This window comes from Lithobates pipiens, unplaced genomic scaffold (assembly GCF_037356315.1).
Source record: "Lithobates pipiens isolate NorthernLeopardFrog02 unplaced genomic scaffold, aLitPip1_a1.2 Scaffold_19, whole genome shotgun sequence".
Lineage (NCBI taxonomy): Eukaryota > Metazoa > Chordata > Amphibia > Anura > Ranidae > Lithobates > Lithobates pipiens.
Window position 1 is genome coordinate 406552073 of NW_027507764.1, and position 25747 is coordinate 406577819.

At 46.5% G+C, this 25747-nt stretch overlaps 1 protein-coding gene across 4 annotated transcripts in view; it reads left to right on the forward strand.

Moving 5' to 3' along the window:
• The window catches only part of PPP4R1 (protein phosphatase 4 regulatory subunit 1), a 159366-nt gene extending 134160 nt beyond the window's left edge, over positions 1-25206 (forward strand). For all 4 annotated transcript variants that reach the window (XM_077492449.1, XM_077492450.1, XM_077492451.1 and 1 more), the window contains 2 exons: positions 11117-11258; positions 24123-25206. In XM_077492449.1, coding sequence (XP_077348575.1) covers positions 11117-11258; positions 24123-24286 — 306 coding nt within the window. In that variant the 3' untranslated portion in view covers positions 24287-25206. The remainder of the gene's footprint in view (positions 1-11116; positions 11259-24122) is intronic.
• The last annotated feature ends 541 nt before the right edge of the window (positions 25207-25747 follow it).

Below are 25747 nucleotides of genomic sequence, written 5' to 3' on the forward strand. Positions count from 1 at the left end.
CGCCCTTCTGCTTCTCCTAACTTCTGGAGATATTTCCCCAAATCCCGGATCGCCATAATTTACCCTTGGCCAACATACCCTGCACCCCCTATCCTTTTGACAGCAGCAATCGACACAATCTAATTTCTACTCCTCTGCTGCCTAGAACCAGCTTTCCTTTCTATGCCCTTTGGAATGCCCGCTCTGTTTGTAACAAACTACCCACCATACTGACCTATTTATCACAAACTCCTTCAACCTACTTGCAATTATGTTGACCTGGCTTCAAGAATCTGGCTTTCCTTCTGCTGCCCCCTCCCATGATGGCCTCCCGGGTACTCGCTCTCCCAGGCCTAGTGGACAGAAAGGAGGTGGTGTTGGAATCCTATCCCCTCAAAGCACTTTTGAGGTTCCTCATACCCCCCCCCCCCCCCCTGTGTCTCTCCACATATGAAGCTCACTGTTTTTGTTTATTTTCTCCAGTTTCATTGAGAATTGCTGTGATCTGTTGTCCTCCTGGACCAGTATCAAGCTTCCTGGACAACTTCTCTGCCTGGCTACCCTATTTTCTCTCTTCTGAAATTCCAACAATCATTCTTGGTGATTTCAACATCCCTGTTAAATCTTAATACTCCCGATACTTGTACATTTCTGAGCCTAACCTCCTCTTTTGACCTAAAACAATGGACACACGCTTCTGCTCACATTGATGGCAACTGCCTTCACCTCATATTCTCCTACCTATGCACTCTGTGCAACCTCTCCAATATTCCTTTTCCTCTCTCTGATCACCACCTTATTGGTTTTACACTCTCCTTGTCTTCCTGCTCCTTGCTTTCGAACTACTAAACAATTAGCGATAGAAACCTTTGCCATCTTAATCCTACTTTTCTTTTTTTTTCTGCTACAGATTGTCTCTATGGCAAAATCTCATCCTTGTTCTACCCCAACCCGACCACTTCTATCTACAACAGTTCGCTGTCATCCACCCTGGTTACCTTGGCCCCCCTCACTACACACAGAATCAGGCCTCTATTGCTACAACCCTGGCAGACAGACAATACCAGAAGCCTCAAAAAACAGAGCCGTGCTCTTGAGCGTCTGTGGCGTAAGACTAAGTCACAGCAAGATTTCAACCAATAGAAATCTGCCCCTAGAGCAGTGATGGTGAACCTTGGCACTCCAGATGTTTTGGAACTACATTTCCCATGATTACTCATGCACTCAGAAGTGTAGCTGAGCATCATGGGAAATGTAGTTCCAAAACATCTGGGGTGCCAAGGTTTGCCATCACTGCCCTAGAGGATATTTCAGTTTAAGTTACTTGCCTTAAAAAACTATTTTCCTTGTGGCAATTACCTCAGTTCGTAGGGTAAGTGAGTTACAGGCCCTTCCTCACACTTTTTGAGGATCGGATTGTTTTGAAAACAGATCCAGTATTCCTACCTAAAGTGGCCAGTATATTTCACACATGCCAGGACGTTGTACTGCCAATCTTTTGTAGTTCGCCAAAGGGCGACCAAGAAAAAAAATTTAGTTTTTCAGACGTTTGAGTTCTTCTCGTCTACCTTGAGGTCACCAAGACCTTTAGAAAAACAGATGCCTTGTTTGTCATCTTTTCAGGAGCACAAAGGGAAAGAGTACATCTAAAGCCACATTAACTAGATGGATAAAGCAAACTGAATCTTACAAAATGAGGGAAGTTCCTCTGCCTTTTGTCACTGCACTCAACAAGAGCCTTGTCTGCATCTTGGGCTGAAATGGCTGGAGCCTCACCGGAAAAAATTTGTAAGTTGCCACATGGTCCGGTTTTTCGACCCTTATTAAACATTATCGCTTGGATCTCCTATCTGCTCAGGAGCAGGCGTTTGGTTGTAAGGTCCTTCAGGCAGTTGTCCCTCTCTAGACTGGTAAGTTCTGGCTCATCTCATGGCTGCCCTGGAAGACACTTAGAGAAAAGCTGAGTTAGACTTACTGGTAACTCCTTTTCTGAGAGTCTTCCAGGACAGCCAGATTCCCACTCAGTTTTTGCTTGAAGTTATGTGTATTATGCATATGTTTTACAGGTATGTCCTACGATTCTCAAGAAATGCTTACATGGGGCTTGGAGGACCACCCTTTTATTGGGTGCTGGTTAACATGTTTCCTGTCCGGGTAGGAGGAGCTGTAGGTCTCCTGGCTGTCCTAGAAGACTCTCAGAAAAGGCGTTACCTGTAAGTCTAACTCTTTAAGGACCCTGTTTGATAATAAACTGGAGTCACTATTAAGCGCCTCCTTTTCTTTGGCCAGTTCAGCTATTCAGCCAGCTGTCACAGCAACAGGAGTCTGCCAGACCCTAAGGGATCAGGTCACACAGCCTGACAAGTCTTGCCAAGAGGAGGATCCTGCTGAAAATAGGGCAAATATATACCTCAAGCACTGTGTTTTGCTGTAGATGCCTTGAAGGATTTGATAAAGCAAGTATCTCATCTGGCTCTCCTGTCTGTACACATGCGCAGACATGTGTGGCTTAAAAATTGGTCAGCTGAGCTTCCCTGTAAGAAGTTGTTAGTAGGGTTCCCCTTCCGCTGGTAACGCTTGTTTGGTGATGATGGATCTGGACAAATATATCCAAAAGATTTCCGGAGGGACGAGCTCTCTACTTTTTTGTAAAGAGAAGACCCAAGTGTCCCTCGCTTAAAACCTCAGGTACCGCTTCCTCAGGTCTCTCAGTCCCCAGGCAGTTTCGCCACCAACAGGGCGCTAGAGCCATTGGCAAGGACCAGGGCCAGAAAAAAACCTGGGCCCAAAACTCTTCTAAACTCGGCACCAGCCCTCCTATTGAGGGGACACCCCCTCTTTATCGGGTGGGGGGAGGCTGCTTCAGTTTGCGGACATTTTGAAAAACAGTGGTTGGGTACGAGTGGGTCACCTCGACAGTATCCTGTGATTACAAGCTGTAAATTCTAGGGTTTTCTCCTCAGAGGTTTCTAAGATCCAGCGTTCCTTTGAATCCTCCAAAAAAACGTTTTTGTTTTTCGGGCACTAGATCATTTAGTACATTAGGGAGTGAATATACAGGTCCCTGTATCCGAAAGGGGAACAGGGTTTTATTTGAACCTGTTCATGGTTCTAAAACCAAACAGGGACACAAGGCCCATTTTGGATCTAGGATGCCTGAACCATTATCTATTAATCCAGTCCTTTCAGATAGTTCACTTGGTGGTAGCCTCGCTCCAGATGGGAGCTTTTCTAGCCTCCATCGATATCAAGGATGCGTATTTACTTGTACCTGTCTTTTATCCTCATCAGAGGTTCCTGCGTTTTGCAGTAGAGGAACGTAATTTCCAGTTTGTGGCTCTGCTCTTAGGGCTTGCCACAGCATTCGGATGTTTACACAGATCCTAGCACCAGTATTGGGTCTTTTAAGAACCCAGGAAATCTTGGTGCTCGGATACGTGGATGACCACTTGCTCAGAGATCACTCACTGCGGGCCCTAGAACAGAGCGTAGCCTGCACAGTGCAGTGTTTACAAAACCTGGGGTGAATCATAAATACCAAAAAGTCAGCCTTGAGGCCCGCTCGATCTCTGAAGTATTTAGATCTCGCCCTAGATACATTCCAGGCAAGGATATTTTTTCCGCCGGTAAAGATTTGTGCCCTGAAGGATCGGGTGCGTTGGGTAAGGGGCACCAGGCAACTCCATTCCAGGCCTATACAACTAGACATCTCGTTGACTTGGAACAAGACTGCCAACCCAGGATTACCCCATGTCCTTATCTGCTTGGGCAAGCTTAAGCCTAAGCTGGTGGTTGCAGGATCAGAACCTGCGAAGGGTAAGATCTTTCCTCCCAGTGTCTTAAGCACTGATCACAGATGCCAGTCTCTCTGGTTGTGGAAGAAGCAAGGGCTCACAGCTCAGGGAGATGGTCAAGGGCAGAGCCCATCAACATCCTGGAGTTGCAGGTGGTGCTTCTGGCCCTACAGTCCTGGACAGTGGAGCTTCAGGCCTGCCCTATCAGGGTTCAGTCCAATAATGCCACTGCGGTGGTCTATATCGACTACCAGGGCTGTACTAAGAGCTGTTCAAACCTGGAGGAGGTGAACCACATATTGGCCTGGGCAGAGGGACTTGTGCCGGCTCTATTGGTGGTCCATATCCTGGGGGTAGAGAACTAGAAGGCAGATTATCTCAGCCACCAGCAGATCTGCCTGGGGGAATGGTCCCTACACCCAAACGTGTTTTGGGAAATTTGCCAGCAATGGGGATGGCCAGATGTTGATCTATTGGCATCCAGGTTGAACAACAAGCTATATCAGTTTGTGTCCCGAACAAGGGATCCTCTGGCAATTGGAGTCGATGCTCTGGTAGTTCCATGGAGCCAGTTCTCCCTGGTTTATGCTTTCCCCCGATCTCTCGTTTCACACTGCTCTGATCTACTATCTCAAGGTCCTATGTGCCACCCCAGTTTATGGTCTCTAAATTTGATGGCATGGCTATGGACACCAGGGTGTTGAAGAATCATGGCATCTTGGGACCGATGGTGTCAACCCTAGTGAATGCCAGGAAAGCGGTCACTAGGAAGATTTTTTTTATATTGCTTGGAAGCCAATATATGAGGCCAAAGAATGGCATCCTCAGAAATACGTATTTGGAGAGTTCTCTTCTCTTTTCTACAGTCTGCTTTTAAAATCAGATTGGCTTTGAGTACAATTGGGTCGAATTTCGGTCTTGTCGGCATTCTTCCAAATGCCTTTAGCCTCCCATTCGCTGGTCCGAACCTTTATGCAGGGAGCTACTCTTTTGCTTCCCTCTATTAGGTCTGTGTCCTTGGCACTTAAACCTGGTGCTGTCTGTTTTACAAAACCAGTCATTTGAGCCTATCAAGGAAATTCCATTAGTCTTGCTGTCATGCAAGCTAGCCTTCCTGATGTCAAAATGTGAAGTGTAGGCACTAAACATATACACAGTATATCACAGTAATATATGTTTAGCGCCTACACTTCACATTTTGACGTTTCTATAGCAAAAAAATCCTAGTTTTAGCGTGTTGGCAGCTTCTTCTTTTATATTTTTGTACTGCGCAGTGTTTTTTTGTTTACATATAGCCTTCCTGATGGCCATAATCTCACAGATTCTGGTGGTAGGGGACTCTATTCTTAGGACATAGAAGCCAATCGGTAACAAAGACCTGAACCCCCGAACTGTATCTTTACCGGGTGTTCGGGTTCGGCCCATCACGGATCTTGTGGACAGATTACTGGGAGGAGCTGGGGAAGACCCTGCTGTCACGGTGCACGTTGGCACCAGTGACAAAGTCAGAGGCAGATGGAGTGTCCTAAAGAACAATTTTAGGGACTTGGGAGCTAAATTGAGGAAAAGGACCTCCAAGGTAGTATTCTCAGCAATACTACCGGTACATCAAGCCACACCAGAAAGGCAGTTGAAAACCAGTACTATAGAAGGGATGGACTGCACCTAAATGAGTAGGGTGCAGATCAGCTGGGAATGAAGATGGCCAAAAAGTTAGAGGGGTTTTTAAACTAGGCGATGGGGGGGGGGGAGGGTCCAGAGGTAGAGATGGTCAACGCGGAACATATTCCAGAGGGTAGTATTGGGGGCATTAGTGATAGGTTGACCAAAGCACATAAACTCAAGGTAAGTATAATAGCAAGTCCTAGTTGTAATCTCAGAACACCCAATAAGAGGATAAAATGCGACCGGTCTAAACTATGTGGCATGTTCACCAATGCCAGGAGCCTGGCGGACAAGATGGGTGAACTAGAGATACTGTTGTACGAGGAGGATTTGGATTTTGTGGGAATTTCAGACAACCTTGTTCAACAACTCTTATGATTGGCTGGCAACCATTCAAGGGTATACCCTGTATCACAAGGATAGAGAGGGTAAAAAAAGGTGGGAGGGGTATGCTTGTATATCAAGAATAATGTACACGTGATGAGATTACATCACTAAGGGAGCTAGGGAGGAGTAGGACTCCTTATGGGTAGAGCTCCAAAGAGATGAAGGGAAAAATAATACTGGGAGTATGCTATAGGCCCCCTAACCTGAGGGAGGAAGGGGAGACAGATTTCACAAATTGGATTAGCAGCAAGGATGGGAAGTGTCATAATGGGGGATTTTACTTATCCAGACATAGACTGGGCGGAGGGAACCACATTCAAGGCTCGCCTGTTCCTAAATGTCTTGCAGGACAATTTTATGGGTCAAATGGTAGACGCACCAACTAGAACTAAAGCGTTACTAGATTCACTGATTACCAAAAATACAGACCTGATCACGGATGTGGATATACGGGGCAATTTAGGTAACAGCAAACACAGGTCAATTGGCTTCAGTATAAATCACACTAATAGGAAACATAAGGGGAATACAAAGATGCTGAATTTCAAAAGAGCCAACTTCCCTAAACTACATAACTTGCTAGAAGGCATAAATTGGGACAAAATCTTAGAAACAAAGAACACGGAGGAGAGATGGGTTTGCTTAAAGAGCATATTAAATAAGGGCATTAGCCAATGCATCCCATTGGGTAATAAATTTAAAAGAGCAAACAAAAGTCCTGGATGGCTTAATGCCAATGTAAAAATGTGTGTAAAACCAAAGGAGTAGGCCTTCAAAAAAATACAAGGTTGAGGGATCTTCCTCAGCACTCAGACTTAATAAAGAATGCAACAAGAAATGTAAGGGTGCAATAAGGATGGCTAGGATAGAACATGAACGATACATAGCGGAGAAGAGCAAAAAAAAAAAAAAATCCCAAGAAATTCTTTTAAGTATGTAAACCGTAAAAAAGGGAGGACGGATCATATTGGCCCGATAAAGAATAAGGAAGGACATCTGATTACAAAGGATGGGGAGATGGTGAAGGTACTGAATTTATTCTTCGTCTTCACAAGGGAATTGGGGGCAGCTTCGGTAATCAAAACTGAAGTGTTTATCCTCATGGCACATCACAGGAAGCACCTCCTTGGTTGACCGAGGACAAAATTAAAATTAGTCTTTGGAAACTTAACATTAATACATCACCAGGACCAGATGGCTTGCACCCGAGAGTACTTCAGAAACTCAGTAAAGTAATTGCCAGATCATTGTTGCTAATTTTTACTGAAAGTCTACTGACTGGAATGTAGCACCAATATTTAAAAAGGGCCCAAAATACATCCCTGGAAATTACAGACCAGTTAGCCTAACATCAATAGTATTTAAACTCTTGCAGGGTATGATGAGAGACTATATACAAGATTAGTAATGAGAACAGTATCATTAGCAGTAATCGGCATGGATTCATGAAGACTCGTTCTTGCCAAAGCAATCTATTAACGTTCTATGAGGCGAGTTGCCATCTAGATAAAGGAAGGCCCATAAATTTTGTAAAAGCATTTGACACAGTTCCCCATTAACATTTACTGTACAAAATAAGGGTCATTGGCATGGACCATAGGGTGAGTACATGGATTGAAAACTGGCTTCAAGGGCGAGTTCAGAGGGTGGTGATAGATGGGGAGTACTTGGAATGGTCTGGGGTGGGTAGTGGGATCCCCCAAGGTTCTGTGCTGCGACCAAACAGAGAAACAGTTCAATCTCTGTATTTGTGGACAATTCTAAGCTAAGCAGGGCAATAATGTCTCTGCAGGATGTGGAAACCTTGCAAAAAGATCTGAACAAATTAATCGGCAACTACATGGCAAATGAGGTTCAATGTAGAAAAATGTAAAATGATGCATTTGGGTAGCAAAAATATGAATGCAATCTATACATTGGGCAGAGAACCTCTGGGGGAATCTAGGATGGAAATGGACCTGGGGGTCCTAGTAGATAATAGGCTCAGCAATGGCATGCAATGCCAAGCTGCTGCTAACAAAGCAAACTGAATATTGGCATGCATTATAAAGGGGATTCATTCCAGAGATAAAATAATTTTCCCGCTCTACAAGACTCTAGTCCAGCCACGCCTAGAGTATGCTGTCCAGTTCTGGGCACCAGTCCTCAGGAAGGATGTACTGTTCAATTTACAAATACCGTACTGGTGACCCCACAATAGGGATAAAACATTTTTGCAGAGTTTAACCAGACTTGTGGCCACTCATTAAAATTAGAAGAAAAGAGGTTTAAGCTTAAGCTACTGTGACATTGGGGGATGTCCAGCTCAGTGATAGATGCATTTTCAGTGAGTTCCCGGCCAACAGGAAATTTAAGGGCGTGGTAGCCCACTTTTATTGAAAGTAAACAAAAAGGAAAATTCATACATTCATTTGGTTGCCCAAACAGGGGTTCTTCTCCCAAAAATAACAAATGAAAAATACCAATCCACCTGGCTCTTAAGGCTCGCTCAGCCTTGGGCGCAGTACCTTGCTGCTCAGGCCTTCCACTTCAGGCTCTCATCTGTCTCCCTCAGACTATTCCTTTGCCCTCACCATCCATATAGATAGCCACGCACTGGTCTGATCCTCGGACTTGGGTCTCTGGTTTTCACTGTGCACACATGCACTCTCTGGCTTCTCCAGTGCACACCTGCACACTCTGGACTCCTCAGGAGGGTGGCGCCCAGAACCCTGTTCCTGACTCTATCAGGCACACACACACACTTGAACAATTGGTGTGCTGGTGAGTCTCAAAACCCGGACCCAGGACTGAGGATTTCATCCCACCCGGATCTCTAAGAAATCCCCAGGCTCCACGTCCCAAAGTAGTCTTTAGTAAATAATGAGGAAACTGAAAAGCCAGTTTCCTCCCAAACAAACAAGTACACTGGAGCCCCTCAACCTGCCTGGTTGAAAATCCTGTATTCATACACTGGTGGGGTACCACACTACATAGAGGGTTCTTTAGTGTAAGAGCAGCAAGGATGTGGAATTCCTTACACAGGCGGTGGTCTTGGTGGGGAGCATCGATAGTTTCAAGAAACTATTAGATAAGCACCTAAACGACCACAACATACAGGGATATACAAGGTAGTACTGACATATAATCACACATAGGTTGGACTTGATGGACTTGTCTTTTTTCAACCTCACCTACTATGTAACTATGTAACCTTGGCTAGAAGGGTGTCGAATTGGCGCCCCTTTTGTGAGGGGAACCATACTTAGTCCTTCACCACGACAAGGTGGTGGTGTGTCCTATTCCATCCTTATTGCCAAAGGTGGTGTCAGCCCTTCGTTTGAATCAGAACATTGTTTTACCTTCCTTTTTCTCTCGGCCTCGTTCGGCGGAAGAGAGACAACTGCATTCCGTGGACATAGGGCTCCTCCCTTCAGGGTGAGAGCTCATTCTACAAGGGGCGTGGGAATCTCCTTGGGTTTTTTGCCGTCAGTTATCTGTGGCTCAGTGTATACGTTAACAAGGTTTTCACAAGGTTTTATCAGATGGATGTTAGAGCAGCCGAGGATTCGGCTTTGAGCCAGCTGCTGTATAAAGTCTGATGGCTGTTTTTTTGGCAGGGTGTCTTCCTCTGGGTTCTCACAGTGTAAGGGGACACAACTCTAGTCTCTACCTGCAAGGTTGGCTTTATAGGATGTTGCAAGAGAAAAGAGCCACCCTAAAAAAGCATACCTGGGGCAGTAGTCATGGCACCAGCTTAACCACTTGCTTACTGGGCACTTAAACCCCCCTCAGTCCCAGACCAATTTTCAGCTTTCAGCGCTGATGCACTTTGAATGACAATTGCGCGGGCATACAACACTGTACCCAAATGAAATTTTTATAATTTTTTTCCCACAAATAGAGCTTTCTTTTGGTGGTATTTAATTACAGCTGGGAGTTTTATTTTTTGCTAAACAAACAAAAAAAGATGCAAAAAAAATTAAAATAAATCATGTTTAATAGTTTGTTATAAAATTTTGCAAACAGGTCATTTTTCTCCTTCATTGAAGTGCGCTGATGAGGCTGCACTGATAGGCTGCACTGGTGGGCGCTGATAGGCTGCACTGGTGGGCGCTGATAGGCTGCACTGGTGGGCGCTGATAGGCTGCACTGGTGGGCGCTGATAGGCTGCACTGGTGGGCGCTGATAGGCTGCACTGGTGGGCGCTGATAGGCTGCACTGGTGGGCGCTGATAGGCACAGTTAAGGCGGCACTAATAGGCACAGTTAAGGCGGCACTAATAGGCACAGTTAAGGCGGCACTAATAGGCACAGTTAAGGCGGCACTAATAGGCACAGTTAAGGCGGCACTAATAGGCACAGTTAAGGCGGCATGGATGGGTGGCACAGATGGGTGGCACTAAGGGGCTCTGATAGGTGGCTCTGATAGGTGGCTCTGATAGGTGGCTCTGATAGGTGGCTCTGATAGGTGGCTCTGATAGGTGGCTCTGCTGGGCGGCACTGATGGGCACTGGTAGATGACACTGATGGGCACAGATATGTGGCACTGGGGTGCAGCACCTTTGTTGAGGCAGATCGTGGGCACTGCTGGGTGGCACTGTGGGCACTGCTGGGTGGCACTGTGGGCACTGCTGGGTGGCACTGACAGGGGGGACACATTTTTTATTCATGTGGCACTGGCAGGGGGCAGGTGGGCACTGGCAGGGCTGGCCGTGATCGGGACTGATGTCCCTATCACGGCCGCCGGTGATCGGCTCTTTTTTTTTCCTCCTCGCGCTGTCAGCGTGAGGAGGAATAATAGCCGATTACCGGCTCCGTTGTATCACATGATCAGCTGTCATTAGCTGACAGCTGATCACGTGATAAGGGGTCGGGATCGACCCCTTGCTCGGATCGGTGATCAGGCGAGTCTCATAGACTCGCCGATCACAGAGCGCGCAGGCCGCTCATGCATGGGACGACGTTAATAGACGTAGTCACGGCAAAGGAGATCCGCGCTGTAGCCGTCATTCGGCTATAGCACGGGTCTCAAGTGGTTAAACTGAAATAGGGGGAAGGATTCAAAGATAAATATGCTGCATACTCAGTAAGTGATTAAGTGAGCTGTTCAAAGTGCTGAAAAAACTGAGGGTCTAAAATCACTTTGATTATATGCAGGCTTTAGTGTTGCCATTTTAGTGTGTATAATGACAGACTGTGGAATATATGCTTTGCTCCTAGGAGGCAGGGCACTTGCAGAATAATAGGTGTTGAATTTTCACTTTAACATATTAATACTCTAGTGTGTTGTTTTTTTTTCTTTTCTTCTAGGCTCTTATAGAAGATGACTGCCTTCCTATGGAGCAATTTGCTATGCATTTAATGCCTCATCTTCTGCAGCTTGCCTCTGATCGAGTACCAAATGTTAGAGTTCTCCTCGCAAAGACCTTAAAGCAAACACTGTTAGAGAAAGGTAAGCTAAGAATTACCAGCAGCTTTAGAAGACTTTGTATACTTAATAAATATAAAGCATGAAGGATTTCCTTTTATAGTTTTCGAAGACTGCATAAACATATACCTTGAAATCTCTAAACTATGTGGCAGGAGTGACAGATTCATGTACATTTCTGTAAGGTGCCTGTATATATAAATCTGTTGCAACTCTGCCAGAACTGTCACATGCATCTCTTGTGAAGAAGCAGAGTTTTAAAGGCAAAGAAGATATTTGGAGAACTTGAGAGAGTAATGGAAACCTCAGATATCCAATCCAGTGAAATTTTAAGATAAATTTTGTTGCAAAATTGTCTGATGCGACACAATAATTACCTGTGTGGCACAACAATTTTGCTGCAACATAGGTCTACCTCCACTTTCTTTATTGGGCTCCATTCACAGTTGGTGTTTTTGAATCTTGCTGAGATTGTTCCTGTGATCTCAAATCGCACTGAAGTTGCAAAAGGTATATTCGGCTGGCATTTATGGTTAATGGCATCTAAAACACAGTGCATTTTTGCAACAATTATTACAACAAACCACAATGTGTGAAGCTTAACTGCTTCCGGACCAGCCGCCACTATTAACTAGGAACCACGATCCATCACTACCTCTAGTTAGTCCCCTCCCCCTTCAGTTAGAATCACCTCCCAGGTAGCACAGTTAACCCATTCACCGCCCCTAGTGTTAACCCCTTCACTGCCAGTGAAATTTTACAGTAATCATTGCATCTTTAATTGCACTGATCGCTGTATTAATGCCAATGGTTCCAAAAATATGTCAAATTTGTCCGCCATAATGTCGCAGTCATGATAAAAATTGCAGATCGCTGCCATTACTAGTAGAAAAAAATAAAATAATAAAAATGCTATAAATCCCCTTTTTTGTAGACGCTATAACTTTTGCGCAAACCAATCAATATACTCTTATTGCAATTTTTTTATTTTAACCAAAAATATGTAGGAGAATACATATCTGCTTAAACTGAGGGGAAAAAATGTTTATATATTTTTGGGGGATGTTTATTACCGTATATACTCGAGTATAAGCCGAGATTTTCAGCCTCTTTTTTGAGGCTGAAAGTGCCCCCCTCGGCTTATACTCGAGTCATCGCTGTCTGCCCGCTCGATCAGCGTGTCGAGCAGACAGACAGCGGCCATTCTATTCAAAAGCCGCGCCTCCGGCTCCGCCTTCGCCTGTGATAGGCGGAACACTGAATTTCCCAGCAGCCTGTGTTCCGCCTATCACGGACATCGTATCATCCTCGTACTACGGACGAGGATGATACGACGTCTGTGATAGGCGGAACACAGGCTGCTGGGAAATTCAGTGTTCCGCCTATCACAGGCGAAGGCGGCGGCGCAGCTTTTGAATTTTACAATGGCCGCCGACGAAGAGGGCACGGGACGGAGGCAAGGCAAGGCACGGCACGGGACGGGACGGGGGCAAGGCAAGGCACGACACGGGACGGATGCAAGGCAAGGCACGGGACGGAGGCAAGGAGGCAAGGCACGGGACGGAGGCTCGGGACAAAGGTAGGCTGGACACACACACACACACACACACACACACACACACACACACACACACACACACACACGGATGGATGGAGACACACACAGGGATGGATGGATGGATGGATGGAGACACACACACACAGGGATGGATGGATGGATGGAGACACACACACACAGGGATGGATGGATGGAGACACACACACACACAGGGATGGATGGATGGATGGAGACACACACACACAGGGATGGATGGATGGATGGAGACACACACACACAGGGATGGATGGATGGATGGACACACACACACACAGGGATGGATGGACGGACACACAGGGATGGACGGACACACAGGGATGGACGGACACACAGGGATGGACGGACACACAGGGATGGACGGACACACAGGGATGGACGGACACACACACAGGGATGGACAGGCATGTCTCACCCTCGGCTTATACACGAGTCAATAAGTTTGCCAGTTTTTTTGGGGGTAAATTGGGGGCCTCGGCTTATATTCGGGTCGGCCTATACTCGAGTATATACGGTATAGCAAAAAGTAAAAAATGCATTTTTTTTTCTCAAAATTGTCGCTTTTTTTTGTCTATAGCTCAAAATATAAAAACCGCAGAGGTGATCAAATACCACCAAAAGAAAGCTCTATTTGTGGGAAAAAAGACGTCAATTTTTTTTTTGTGTACAATGTCGCACGACCGCACAATTGTCAGTTAGAGACGCAGTGCCGAATCGCAAAAAGTGCTCTGGTCAGGAAGGGGGTAAATTCATCTGGGGCTGAAGTGGTTAATATGTCAGACAACGCTACACTCAGTATATTTAACTACCTATCCAAACTGCTACCTTTTCACTTATATTCACAGACTGACACAGCTCCTCTCTTAGCCATTGGGTTGTTACGCCACCTTTAGTAGAATACTAGGCATTACATGTTATGTAAAACACAGAACTTTCCAGTTCCCCCCAGGGGGCGGTCCCTTGGGTAACAACCCCCCAGCCTGCCTTGCAGTCATCAGTTTTTTATTTTGCCTAGTGAAGGAGAAGGACCTAGGAACCCTGATGGGACCATCGGGCCGTCTTCTTTTTTTTTTTTTTTTTTTTCTGCAGAAGCTTGGCTTTTTGCGCAAAGATGATAGATCCTGTGATCTGCTATCAACAGCTGGCTGGGTGACAGGCTGGATACCCTTATCCTTGTAGTCTCCCCAGCCTGGCCATCGAGCGTGTGCAGACCAGAGCTCTGCGCTGGGTTGGCCACGACAAACCTCTGCTCCAGAGGTGGTCGGTAAGCTTAATGCTCCAGGCGCACATATGACCAGGATACTGATGTCTGCGTCAGTGTGCCGAGGTCAGCAGCCACCCTGTACTGATCAGAGAGTGGGTCTGTAATGGAATGTCTCCCAGCTCTTCAGGACTGGTAAGTACAGCTCTCCCTGCCTTGGTGGGGCTGAGCAGCTACGCATTCCCTGGGAGGTCGATTCGGGGGTCCCTCACCTCCCTCTCGTCTCTCCCTGTCCCTTTTCTTCCCCCCCTTCCTGTGGGGGATGCTGTGTGTGGCTGACTAGCGGCATGTGCAGGGGCTTTCACCTGTGGGGGGGGGGGGGCTGCGCTGACTGGCTGTGTCTTTGCAGCGCTGATCACTGCCATTTTTTAGCTCTGTCCCTCATGGTTTGTGTCAGCGGCCATCTTAGGTATGGGCAAGGGAAAGCGTGCTCTCCTGTGTCTCGGCGGCCATTTTTCCCTGTGATTTGTCCTTATATTAGATGCTGGTGGCCATTTTCTAGAAGCCTGAGCACGTTTTTCAGCTTTCTCTAGTGACAGCATGTGTCCCTGTACTCTGGCGGCCATTTTCCCAGTGTTTTATGTCCTTATGCTGGGCGGCCATTTCCTTTGAGCCTGAGCACATTGCAGAGCGGTTTCAGCACCATTAACAGCAGCTTTAACTGACACAGAGCGGATTCTTCTGCACCTGGGAGCCAACACAGACCACAGGCACTACTTGCTGGACAGCGCAGAACCTTTCAGGGTGGCGAGTCCTGCGGGAAAGAGCCCCTCAGCCAGCAGCAATAAGGAGGGTAGGACCATCACTGTCCTAAGTCCCCTTCAGGTGGCAGACAGGGTAGGGTCAGCATGGCTTCAGAAACTGGTGTTTCTTCCCCTGAAATCCAGGCAATCTCAACCGGTTCTCCTGCAGAATACGCAGTGCCTTTGGGCACCTCGGCAGTCCTCAATTCAATTCGTTGCCAAGATGGATACGGTGCGTGGGCGCAAAGGTGCTAAAAAGCGCCCCCTGCCCCCCCCCCCCCCCCCCCCCTGTCCTCCAGGGAGAGCTCTGACGCAGACTCGGGCCCTGCAGAGGCTGGTGACCCCTGCTCTGTTTCAGATGATGCTGACCAGGACCGTTCGGACAGTGAGGATGAGTCCCTGTCCGGGTCCTTGCGCGACAAAGCACTTGTTGGAGCACTTATCACAGCTTTGCATGATACCCTGAAGATTCAGGAGCCAGCGGATCCCTCCGCTGATGTATCGGTCCCTTTTGGGTCCCGTAATCCAGCTTGTTTACCTAAGGTGTTCCCGTATCTGAATTATTTTGACAAGTTAATTTAGAAGGAATGGTGTCATCCGCAACTGACCTTTTCCGTCCCCAAATACATGGCGGTGCGCTACCCTTTTGAGGAGAGCCTTCTCAAAAAGTGGTCGGCTCCTGAGGTGGACCCCCCAGTATCCAGGTTAAACAAAAACCATGATGCCGGTAGAGGGGACTCCTGCATTTAAGGATCCCACAGACAGGAAGGCCGAGGCAGTGGCTCGTTCCTTGTTTACAGTTGTGGGGTCACCCGTGCGACCAGTACTGGCATCCGCACTTGTGTCGCAGACACAGAGTTGGCAAAACTGTTGCACCACGAATTGGGAGAACAGGCTTTCTCCTGTCTGCGTGGAACTAGCAGACCAACTAGTGCAAGGCCTTAAGTACGTTTGTGACGCGGCCCTGGATACTCTTCCCCTGCTATCCAGGGCTTCATTGTCAGCAGTGGTGCTGCGGTGCCTGATTTGGTTGAAATGCTGGTCTGCTGACCAGGCATCCAAGAAAGCCCTGACGGATCTTCCCTTCCTTGGCGACTGGCTCTTTGGAGCCTCTTTAGATGACATTATTAAAAATGCCACAGGTGATAAGAGTACACTACTCCCACAGGCCAGGAAGGCTAAGGAGCCACGCCGTAGGCAAGGGCCCTCTTTTTCCGCTCAAAAACTGCTTTTTCGTCCGGCCAGAGCTTCGGCAAAATGTCCCCAGCCCGACAGGACGACCACGGAAGGACAGAAACATCCCTGGAAACGCAAGCCTGCGAACAAAAGTGCTACAGCATGAAGGTTTGCCCCCACCCATGACTGGTGGGGGGTCGCCTTCGGGAGTTTGCAGCCCGGTGGTCATCTCAACCGTCCAACCGATGGGTCTGCGATCTGATTTCCTGCGGCTACAAGATAGAGTTCCTCTCTTGGCCGCAAAACAGATTCTTCCCCTCCAGCATGCTCGTGCCCACGGGACCTGCTGAATCGCGGGGTACCTGCTGAATCGCTGACTCGGTACGTTTCCAGGGGTTCTGCTCAAACCTGTTTGTAGTTTCCAAGAAGTCAGGGAAGCTCACTACCAGTTTGTGGCTCTCTCCTTTGGTTTGGCATCAGCCCCCCAAGTCCTTACCAAGGTACTGGCTCCTGTGTTGGCATTGCTACGGCAACGTGGGATTGCGATCACGGGTTACCTAGACGATCTTCTCCTGACAGCATCTTCCACCTCAGAATTAGAAGAGGATGTGGCGATCACCATGCAGACCCTGCAAGAATTTGGGTGGCTGTTGAACCTAAAAAAGTTGACTCAGCGTTTGGAGTACCTAGGCTTGCTGCTGGACTCCAGGGAAGCGAGAGTGTTTCTCCCTTCAGACAAGATGCAGACTCTCAGAGCCATGGTAAAACTGCTGATGAACCACAAGCGGTCCTCGCTACGCTTCTGCATGCGAGTCTTGGGATTCATGGTGGCCTCCTTTTTGAGGTAGTACCATATGCCCAGTTCCACACCAGAGTTCTGCAGAAGGAGATTTTGACAAAGTGGGACAAATCTCCGTTGTCCCTGGATCGACAGATCCAGGTGAGCCAGTTAGTCAGGGATTCCCTGATCTGGTGGCTGAGGTCCCCGGTGCTTCAGTCCAGGAAGTCGTTCCTACCTCTGAAATGGACAGTGATCACAACGGATGCCAGCCTATCCGGCTGGGGTGGAGTGATGGGGGTTCAGTCGACTCAGGGCCTCTGGTTGACGGAGGAATCCAAGTTGCCGATCAATCTTCTCGAACTGACAGCGATCAGCCTATGCCTCTCCACATGGTCGATGAGACTGAAAGGGCGTCCGATCAGGATCCAATCAGACAACGCCACTGCAGTGCCATACGTCAATCACCAAATAGGAACAAGAAGCTCAGCCGCCGCACGGGAGGTCACTCGCATACTTCGGTGGGCAGAGCGACATGTACCAGCCCTGTCAGCCATTTACATCCCGGGTGTGGAGAACGGGCAGGCGGACTATCTGAGTCGTCACATGCCGGACCCAGGAGAATGGACATCACATCCGGAGGTATTCAGGCTACTGTGACTGCGGCACACCAGACGTGGATCTTCTGGCCTCTCGGCTCAATCGGAAAGGTGCTGAGATTCGCGTCCAGGACAAGAGATCCGTGGGAAGACGCGTCAGACGCGCTGGTGGCTCTGTGGGATCAGTACCAGCTGATCTACGCCTTTCCTCCACTAAAACTGTTAACACGTCTGCTTCTGCTCCAGTAATACTGGTTGCCCCAGATTGGCCTCAGCGTCCTTGGTATGCAGACCTAGTACGTCTGGTGGCAGACACTCCCTGGCGACTGCCGTTGCGAGAGGATCTTCTGTCTCAAGGTCCGATTCTCCATCCTGCTTTACCATCGCTGGCTTTAATGGCATGGCAATTGAGAGCCAGGTTTTGAGGAACCGCGGTCTGTTGGACTCGGTGATCCCAACTATGTTGAGAGCACGGAAATCTTCCTCTCGGAAGATATATCATCGTACCTGGAAGGCCTACATCTCCTTGTGTGAGGAGAAAGGGTGGCATCCCCGCTCCTTTTCTATATCAAGGATCCTGCTGTTCCTTCAGCAAGGGGTGGACTAGAAGTTGGCGTTAAGCGCCATCAAAGGACAAATATCAGCCTTGGCTGTCTTTTTTTTTTTTTTTTTTTTTTTTTTTTTTTTCCCCCAACGACCCCTGGCGTCTCACTCTCTAGTGAGTACTTTTGTTCAAGGGATGCGACCGTGCGTCCACCGTTACCCCCATGGGATCTGAACCTGGTGTTATCAGCGCTTCAAAAACCGCCTTTTGAAAATAGAGAGATTCCCGTTGACTTTTTTCCAGAAAGTGGTCTTTCTAGTGCCCAGCACATTGGCCAGGAGGGTTTTGAAACTGGCGGCCTTGTCCTGCAAGTCACCCTATCTGGTTATCCACAAGGATAAGGTGGTGTTGCGTCCCCAACCGTCTCTTCTGCAGAAGGTGGTTTAGGCGTTTCACATCAATGAGAACATTGTGTTTCCATCTCTGTGTCCTAAGCCAACACATCCTAAGGAGGTGGCCCTTCACGCTTTGGACATGGTTCGGGCTCTGAAGGTATATTTGTCTGCCACGACTCCCTTCTGGAAGTCAGATTCACTGTTTGTTTTGGTGGCTGGTCCAAAGAAAGGAATGGCGGTCTCGTCGAGCCACCATTTCCAGGTGGATCAGACAGATTGTAGTACAAGCCTACGCCTTGAAGGGGCAGGTGCCCCCCCTTTCCGGTCTTGGCCCACTCCACAAGGGCAATCGGAACGCCTTGGGCCTTGCGACATCAAGCGGCTGTTGCTCAAGTGTGTAAAGCGGCGACCTGGTTGTCTGTCCACCAAGTTCTACAAGGTAGACGTCAGTGCATCGGCTGATGCCTGTTTTGGCCGTAAATTTTTGCAGGCAGCTGTATAGATGCAATTGTGTATGCAATTTTTCCTTTATTCTTGTTTTTTTGGGTAAAAACGCAGTACCTTTAAGTTAATGCACTGTTGCGTTAGTTACCTCAGTTTTTGGTGCGGTTGAGGGTAGTCCCTCCTGTTGAGGTGTAACCTGGTTTTGTGGTGGGTTTTTTCCACGCACTGTTTTGTGTGGGTAAAGTTTCACTAGTTCCCATTTACCATGGTGGATGAACTTTTATGCTGTTTTTCCACCCCTCATTTGGCACTGCTTGGGGACGTCCCAATGGCTAAGAGAGGAGCTGTGTCAGTCGGTGAATATAAGAGAAAATAGGATTTTTTGTACTCACCGTAAAATCCTTTTCTCTGTAATAAACTGACTGACACAGCACCCGCCTCTCCTATTTTTTTTCTTTACATTATACTGCTTGTTGACGTACTGATGACTGCATGACCACTTTTCATTTTTTTATTTGCTAAAAAAGTTTAAATTATCCAATAGATTTCGTTCCACTTCACAATTGTGTCCCACTTGTTGGTGATTCTTCACAAAAAATTAAAATTTTATATCTTTATGTTTGAAGCCTGAAATGTGGCAAAAGGTTGAAAAGTTCACGGGGGCCGAATACTTTCACAAGGCTCTGTATATATAATTTTAACTATTCTAATTTTAAATCCTACATCATAACTATCTGTGCTCTCTTATGTTTTCTCTTACTATGTACAGTTTTAGTGATATGTGTAATCTTTTTTTCAGCGACAGACTTGAAATACTGATGCATTGGCTCAAACTGTACCTTCTCATGGTTTTAATGAACGCTTGTAATCTCCCACCAAGCGTTGCATTTTTATGGGAGTGAGATTGCCACCATTTACCTGCAGAACCACATAACCACTATTCGTAACTGTCTGAACCAGTCTTGGATATTGTCATTTTTTCAGGGGCACAATCCTCTTTCCTATGTGTCAAGGGAGGAATTTTCTGCAGCCATTTCTGGCTTGCGAAAGGAGCTCTCAGGTGTTCACTGGTCTGATACGCAAGTGTAAACTCTCTTCTGCTCTTCTTCCCTTCCTTCCCTTTTGCAGCAGGATGACGCGCCAGAGGAAAATCCACAAGATGAGGAGGTGTAGGAAGCTGTCAGGGCTTTGTAATCCTCTGTAGATGAGTCTTCCTTGGAGGAATCTCAAGGTCTGGGGCTGTTGCAGACAAAAAGACCTCTATGTTACCGCTTCTTAAATCCTCTAATCCAAAAGTCGCTGGATTTGGGATCTGGTGGCTCCTACCATATTCCTAAATCCTTTCAACGACACCATTACTTGCAAGACGGAATGAATGCTGTTTTAGGGGTTACCTGTAGAAGGTGTTTTCACCTCTGAATCTCTTTGCTAAGCAGTAACCCTTGGTCGAGAAATTTTACAAAGAATTAGGTTCTCCAGCTGTGGACTTGGCCATTTTTTACTTGAATAAGACCTCGATGGTCCTGTTGGATGAGGTCCTGATCTTTAAATTGGATGTACACCCTCACATATACTCAGTGAACAGCTTCAGATGATACACAGGGATGAAACAAATCCTCCTACATAAGTTTTACATGTATATCTGCTGTCTTCAGCTTTATATACGGTTTATAAAGTGCATGTCCTGTTAAAATCTTCTGTTCCTGATTCACCAGTGCGTGTGGATTCTTGCCATACACTGTGAGACAGCTGTTTGGAGGAAAGGGGCACACCCCCTCTCCACATAGGCAGCAATAGGAAGAACCAATGCAGAGCTGTGTTGTGAGTTGACCAGCTCTATGCTTATCTATTTATAGCACCCACCCTGACACAACATAAAGCCTGGTTTTATCAGTTGACAGAGAACGTGTCAGAAGTTATGCTTATAACAGAAGAACTTGGGTCTTTGAAGAGAAATAAGAAAATACTGCAGATATGTGCCCAGCTCAAATTTACATCCTTTAAAGAAGGCATAGAAATCAGGGTATAGTCCCTCTTTAGGGTGTTGTCCTCTGGTAGGAACAGCACTGCAGTGGCAGTTTGCCAAGCCCCCGTTTGAGAAAAGTGTATTCTCCGGGGGGGTCCCACCATCTGTCAATTTCCCCAAGAGCATGGAGCAAGGCAGCCCTCCAATGTGCAAATCGAGAGGCTGCTCTTTGAGGGCAAGCGCTTTGGTCCATCCCTGGCTGCCTTCATCCAGAAGTTAAATATGGGGAGAAGCATACTTTAACCCCTAAACAAGGTGAAGATGACTGGTCAGAAACTGATGCTTTCAGAATCCAAGACAAGTTCCTCTTAATGAGGTAGCAAACCTTGGACTCTAAGCAGAAACCTACATTCTAGTTCTATAAGAACTGGAACCCTAAGTACTCCAGATCCATCCTTCACGGTGAAGGAGCATGCCTTCTATTGCAACCTGGTTATGGTTCCGAAGCCAAATGGCGACTTCCAGCCTAATCTGGACCTCAAGAGTGTCGAGTTTCTGAGGGTACTGGTTGGTCCATTCCTTTGCTTTGTCAGGGAGATTTCCTGGTGTCGGTGGATATCAAGGAAGTTTACTATTGCCTCCCAATTTTTCTTCTGCATTTCGCTGTGGAGGATCATGATTACCAATTTGGGGTATTGTCTTTTGGCCTGACCCAGCCCCCAGAGTGTTTACAAAGTTGTTGGCTCTGGGTTTACCTAGCTGACCTGCTTCTTGGAGAGTAAAGACCTCAGAGGGTTAGGTCTTTATGGTCTGCTGAACATTTGGTCTAAGTCTTGATTTGAGTGCTGTTCAAAATTCAGTTTAGGTTATGACAGGGTCTAGGCATATTTAGGCTTAGTCCTTGACATGGCTCAGGTGAAAGTGCCGCTTCTGCAGGAGAAATGCCTGTCTTTTCAGTTACAGGGTTGTTGAAAAGGCCCGTGGGCTCGAATGAGGATGCTGAAGATAGTTGCAGGCTTTGATTCGGTCCCTTATGCCAAGATCTTCTCCAGAGCTCTTTAGTTCAATATCCTGTCTGCATTAGACTGTCAGCTCTGGAATGGTAGATAATCACTCAGATACTGTATGCTGGTAGATCTTTCTTCAGATGAATTGGAAGGTCTTGATGATGGATGCCAGCCTGGCTGAGAGAGGTTTTCAGGAGAATCTCTCCGTTCATGGAACATGTTTGTCAGAGTAGCATAATTTGCCACCCAACATCCTGGAACTTCAGTGTAGTAGAGCCAGCCAAATCGCCCTGTCACTCTGCCTATGGGGCCTCCCTGTCAGGGTGCAGTCACAAAATGCTATGGCATTCACCATCCATGAGGAAGGGACAAGAAGTTGTGCTGCTCTGAAAGAAGCATGATCAGTGGACCAATATGACCGCAACTCGCTTTTTTTTTTTTTTGTTCTGCCCAAGAAGATCTTAAATTCGGAGACCGTAATAGGTTTCCAATCTCTGGCAAGAGAGGACTGGGTATTAGCGATGATGAATTGACCAGCGTACAAATTGCTTTGGTCCACAATAGATCTATAGAGATCTTCCGTGAAAAACAACAAATAAAAATGAAGTGATGTAAAATCAACTGTTTCCACCTGAATTCTGGGTTGGCCAATGAATAGCGGAAGTACGGGTGCTGCAGAAGTGGAGGGCTCCCAATTTGGATTGGCAAATGCAACAGGAAGGGCACTATGGGCTCAACGGACCTCTGTTATTCTTCTTGGTGGCTGCAGGACACTGGTTGTGCCTAGCCACCTCATTAGCTGGAAATCTCACTTATAGGACTTGCCATGTCACCACATGATACTGCAGTGCTGAATATACGACTAGGATGTACTAGGCCACTGGTGCTTGCCAGTTGACCAGAAGCATGAGCTGCACTAGTACTGGCTCTCTGCTCCATACGAGAGCCCTGTGGTTCTTGCACCTCAACAGCAGAACGGGGTCGGGTACGCCTTACCTTGGCAGGGATCACTACTCCGTCGTCAGAGCTATCTGTCAGGGTGCCGCTGCCGTCTACAGGTTCCTATTCTGAGCCTGAATCTGACAGATGGGTGAGTTCCTCTTCACGCTCATCTGTCATGCTCCGAAACATGTAGGCCTCTTCACTAGTGTACCTTAGATTGGGCATTTTGACCTCTAAATTTATTGGTACACTAGTGAGACTCACAGGAAAAAAGAGCGCCTGTCAGCTACTGCTTCCAACGCTACCAAAAAACTGTTAGCGTTTGAGGGGATCAAGCCTGACTCTCCAAATGCTGCAGTTATGTGTTCAGTGTTTTATAATTGACAGTGATCGATTGATACTGCACTTGGATGGGCTAGGCTTGGCTGGGTGGAGGGGCTAAATGCAGGTGCTAGCAGGTATCTGGGCTGATCCCGCTAACACTGCGTTTTTGGCAACCCTAAACTACTGGGGATGCTAGTATAGATCTGATCAGATATTGGTCCGTTCAGACACTATACTACTAATGGTGCATGCATGGGTGTTGGCGCTACTGGAACTAATCTGACGCTGCCTGGGGCGACACAGACCCTAATTGATGCTAAAACCTAACTCTTATCACCCGTTGGGTGATCAGGGAGTTAAACATTTTATTAGGTAATATACAGTGGGTGCCCTGATGCTTGTCACCCGTGACACTTACATGGCGATCACTGGTGACGGGAGTGATCAAGGAGTTAAAGCTTTATTGGGGGGGGTCCCTAGACCTAACGCTGATTAGTGTCACAAATGACACCATTACAGTGATCAAAGAAAAATATGAACACTGCACTGGGTGACACTGACGGGGAGTGCGGGGGCTAACTGGGGGGAGGGCGGTGATCAGGGGGTGAAATATGTGCCTATGTGTACGGTGTGAGTGTAGTGTTGGTGCAACTCGCGTTTGGATGTTCTCTCTGGAACGTAAAAGAGTTCCACGAGGGGGGATGACATCACTTCCCCTGTCTGTGTTTACACTTAGGCAGGGGAGGATTTCATTCGTCAGGACCGATCAGCAGGTCCAGGCCAAAAATCATTGGCCTGCGTTTGCAGACTGATCGGTTCTGAAACTAAGCCGACCATAACGTTGCTTCACCCACCCGTGCCATTCTGCCGCAGTAAAACTTCCGTGTCTGGTCGGGAAGTGGTTAAAGAAGCTTTCTTTAATGAAATGTGGGAGAACAAAACAGAGTAATGAGCTCAACAGTGTCAAAAAGGAGGTCACTGTCCTATCTATACTGTGAACAATTCTAACTATTAACAGTATTGTATTTTTTGCTCTATTAACCACTTTTAGATTCAAATATATTTTTGATTACTAACAATTTACTGTTTTTTTTGTTTTGTTTTTTTCTTTCCAGAATACTTTTTGACTGCTGCCAATTCACATCAGGAAGCTGTGGAGCAGACAATTGTGGCTTTACAGATGGATTATGATAATGATGTGAAGTATTTTGCCAGTATACACCCTGCTAACACCAAACTCGCTGATGATGCCGTGAGCACCGCATCTTCCACCTACTAATAAAGGCCACCTAGACCCCTAACCGAAGACAGTGTTGTCTAGGGCCTTTGTTTTCCTGTTCTACATTAGTAGGGAGGAGGAACCACAAACTCTCAGAGGATTGCCACCAAAGCCTTAAATCTTCTGTCTTCCTGCAATGTCAAACTTGAACTCAATGATGAGTAACTTCTATCTACTAGAGGGTAAACTTGTAGCCTACATTGCCCTGATATAACCCAGAGGTTCACTTCCTACATCTCTCACTGCAGTCCCTAGTACTAAAGTGATGGCATATGGAGAACTGTACATGTGCTGTGCCATAACACATTTTCTTATGCTGGAGCCCATATTATGGATGGGAGGTAAAGTGGCATGTCTCATTCAGTAGCACTGTTTTAGTATCCACGGACCGCGCCCAGTGAATTTTGTCCAGAACACTGTTCCTTACCGTTGTAGAAATTTCCAGTATTATTTGCAAAGGGGTTTTTATTAAAAAATGTATCCCCCCCCCATCATTTTCTTAACATATATGATTAGTTTCCTTTCAGGAGGTGTGTGTTATATGAGAAAAAGGGTAACATTCCTTTTTTTCTTAAGGGCTCCCTGCTAACACTACACTAGAATCTGATTTTAATCCTTAAATGCAGCATATTGCTGTACTTAGGCAGGCAACATTGCTGTTAAGTACCTCTGTTCTAATTAGTTTTCATGCTGGTCATGGCCTAAAGAAAATGCATTAGTTCATGTACTTCAAGTCAAGTTTGTTTTTTAACTTGAAAATGATCAGATGTGAGGTGCATCACTATTGGTCTTCATGTAAATGTACATATCTGCCTGTGCTCCCTGGAGTGCTGCAGTCTTTAATCATGCTGTTTAAAGCTCTGTTGTAATACAAGTTTATCTGCTTGTCTGAATAAAATGTATTAATACGTTTCAAGAAATCTTACTGCCCTCATTATAAAATCTGTGTTCAGTATTGCTTTAAACAGGTAGAAGTATATGAAAAATAAATACACCTTTCTAATAAGACCTCAGGTTCAGATATTGCCTATCCTGCAATAGGCATGACTGAATATAAAATGTTACTGGGGTAAGTGTTTTTTTTTAAATGTTTAAAAAAAAGTTGCAGATGGCAATGCCAATTAGTACCATTATAGAAGGTCAGCACAACCTCTTAAGACCTCATGCACACTGGATGTTTTTACAGCTGTTGTTTTTGGTTTTGGTTAGTCTTTTTTTTTTTTTTTTCTGCAGCCAGTAAACTCCCTAGCATGTTATACTATGTGTCCATGCACACATACAGTGGGGCAAAAAAGTATTTAGTCAGCCACCAATTGTGCAAATTCTCCCACTTAAAAAGATGAGAGAGGCCTTTTAATTGTCATCATAAGTATACCTCAACTATGAGACACAGAATGTGGAAACAAATCCAGACAATCACATTGTCTGATTTTTGAAAGAATTTATTTGCAGATTATGGGG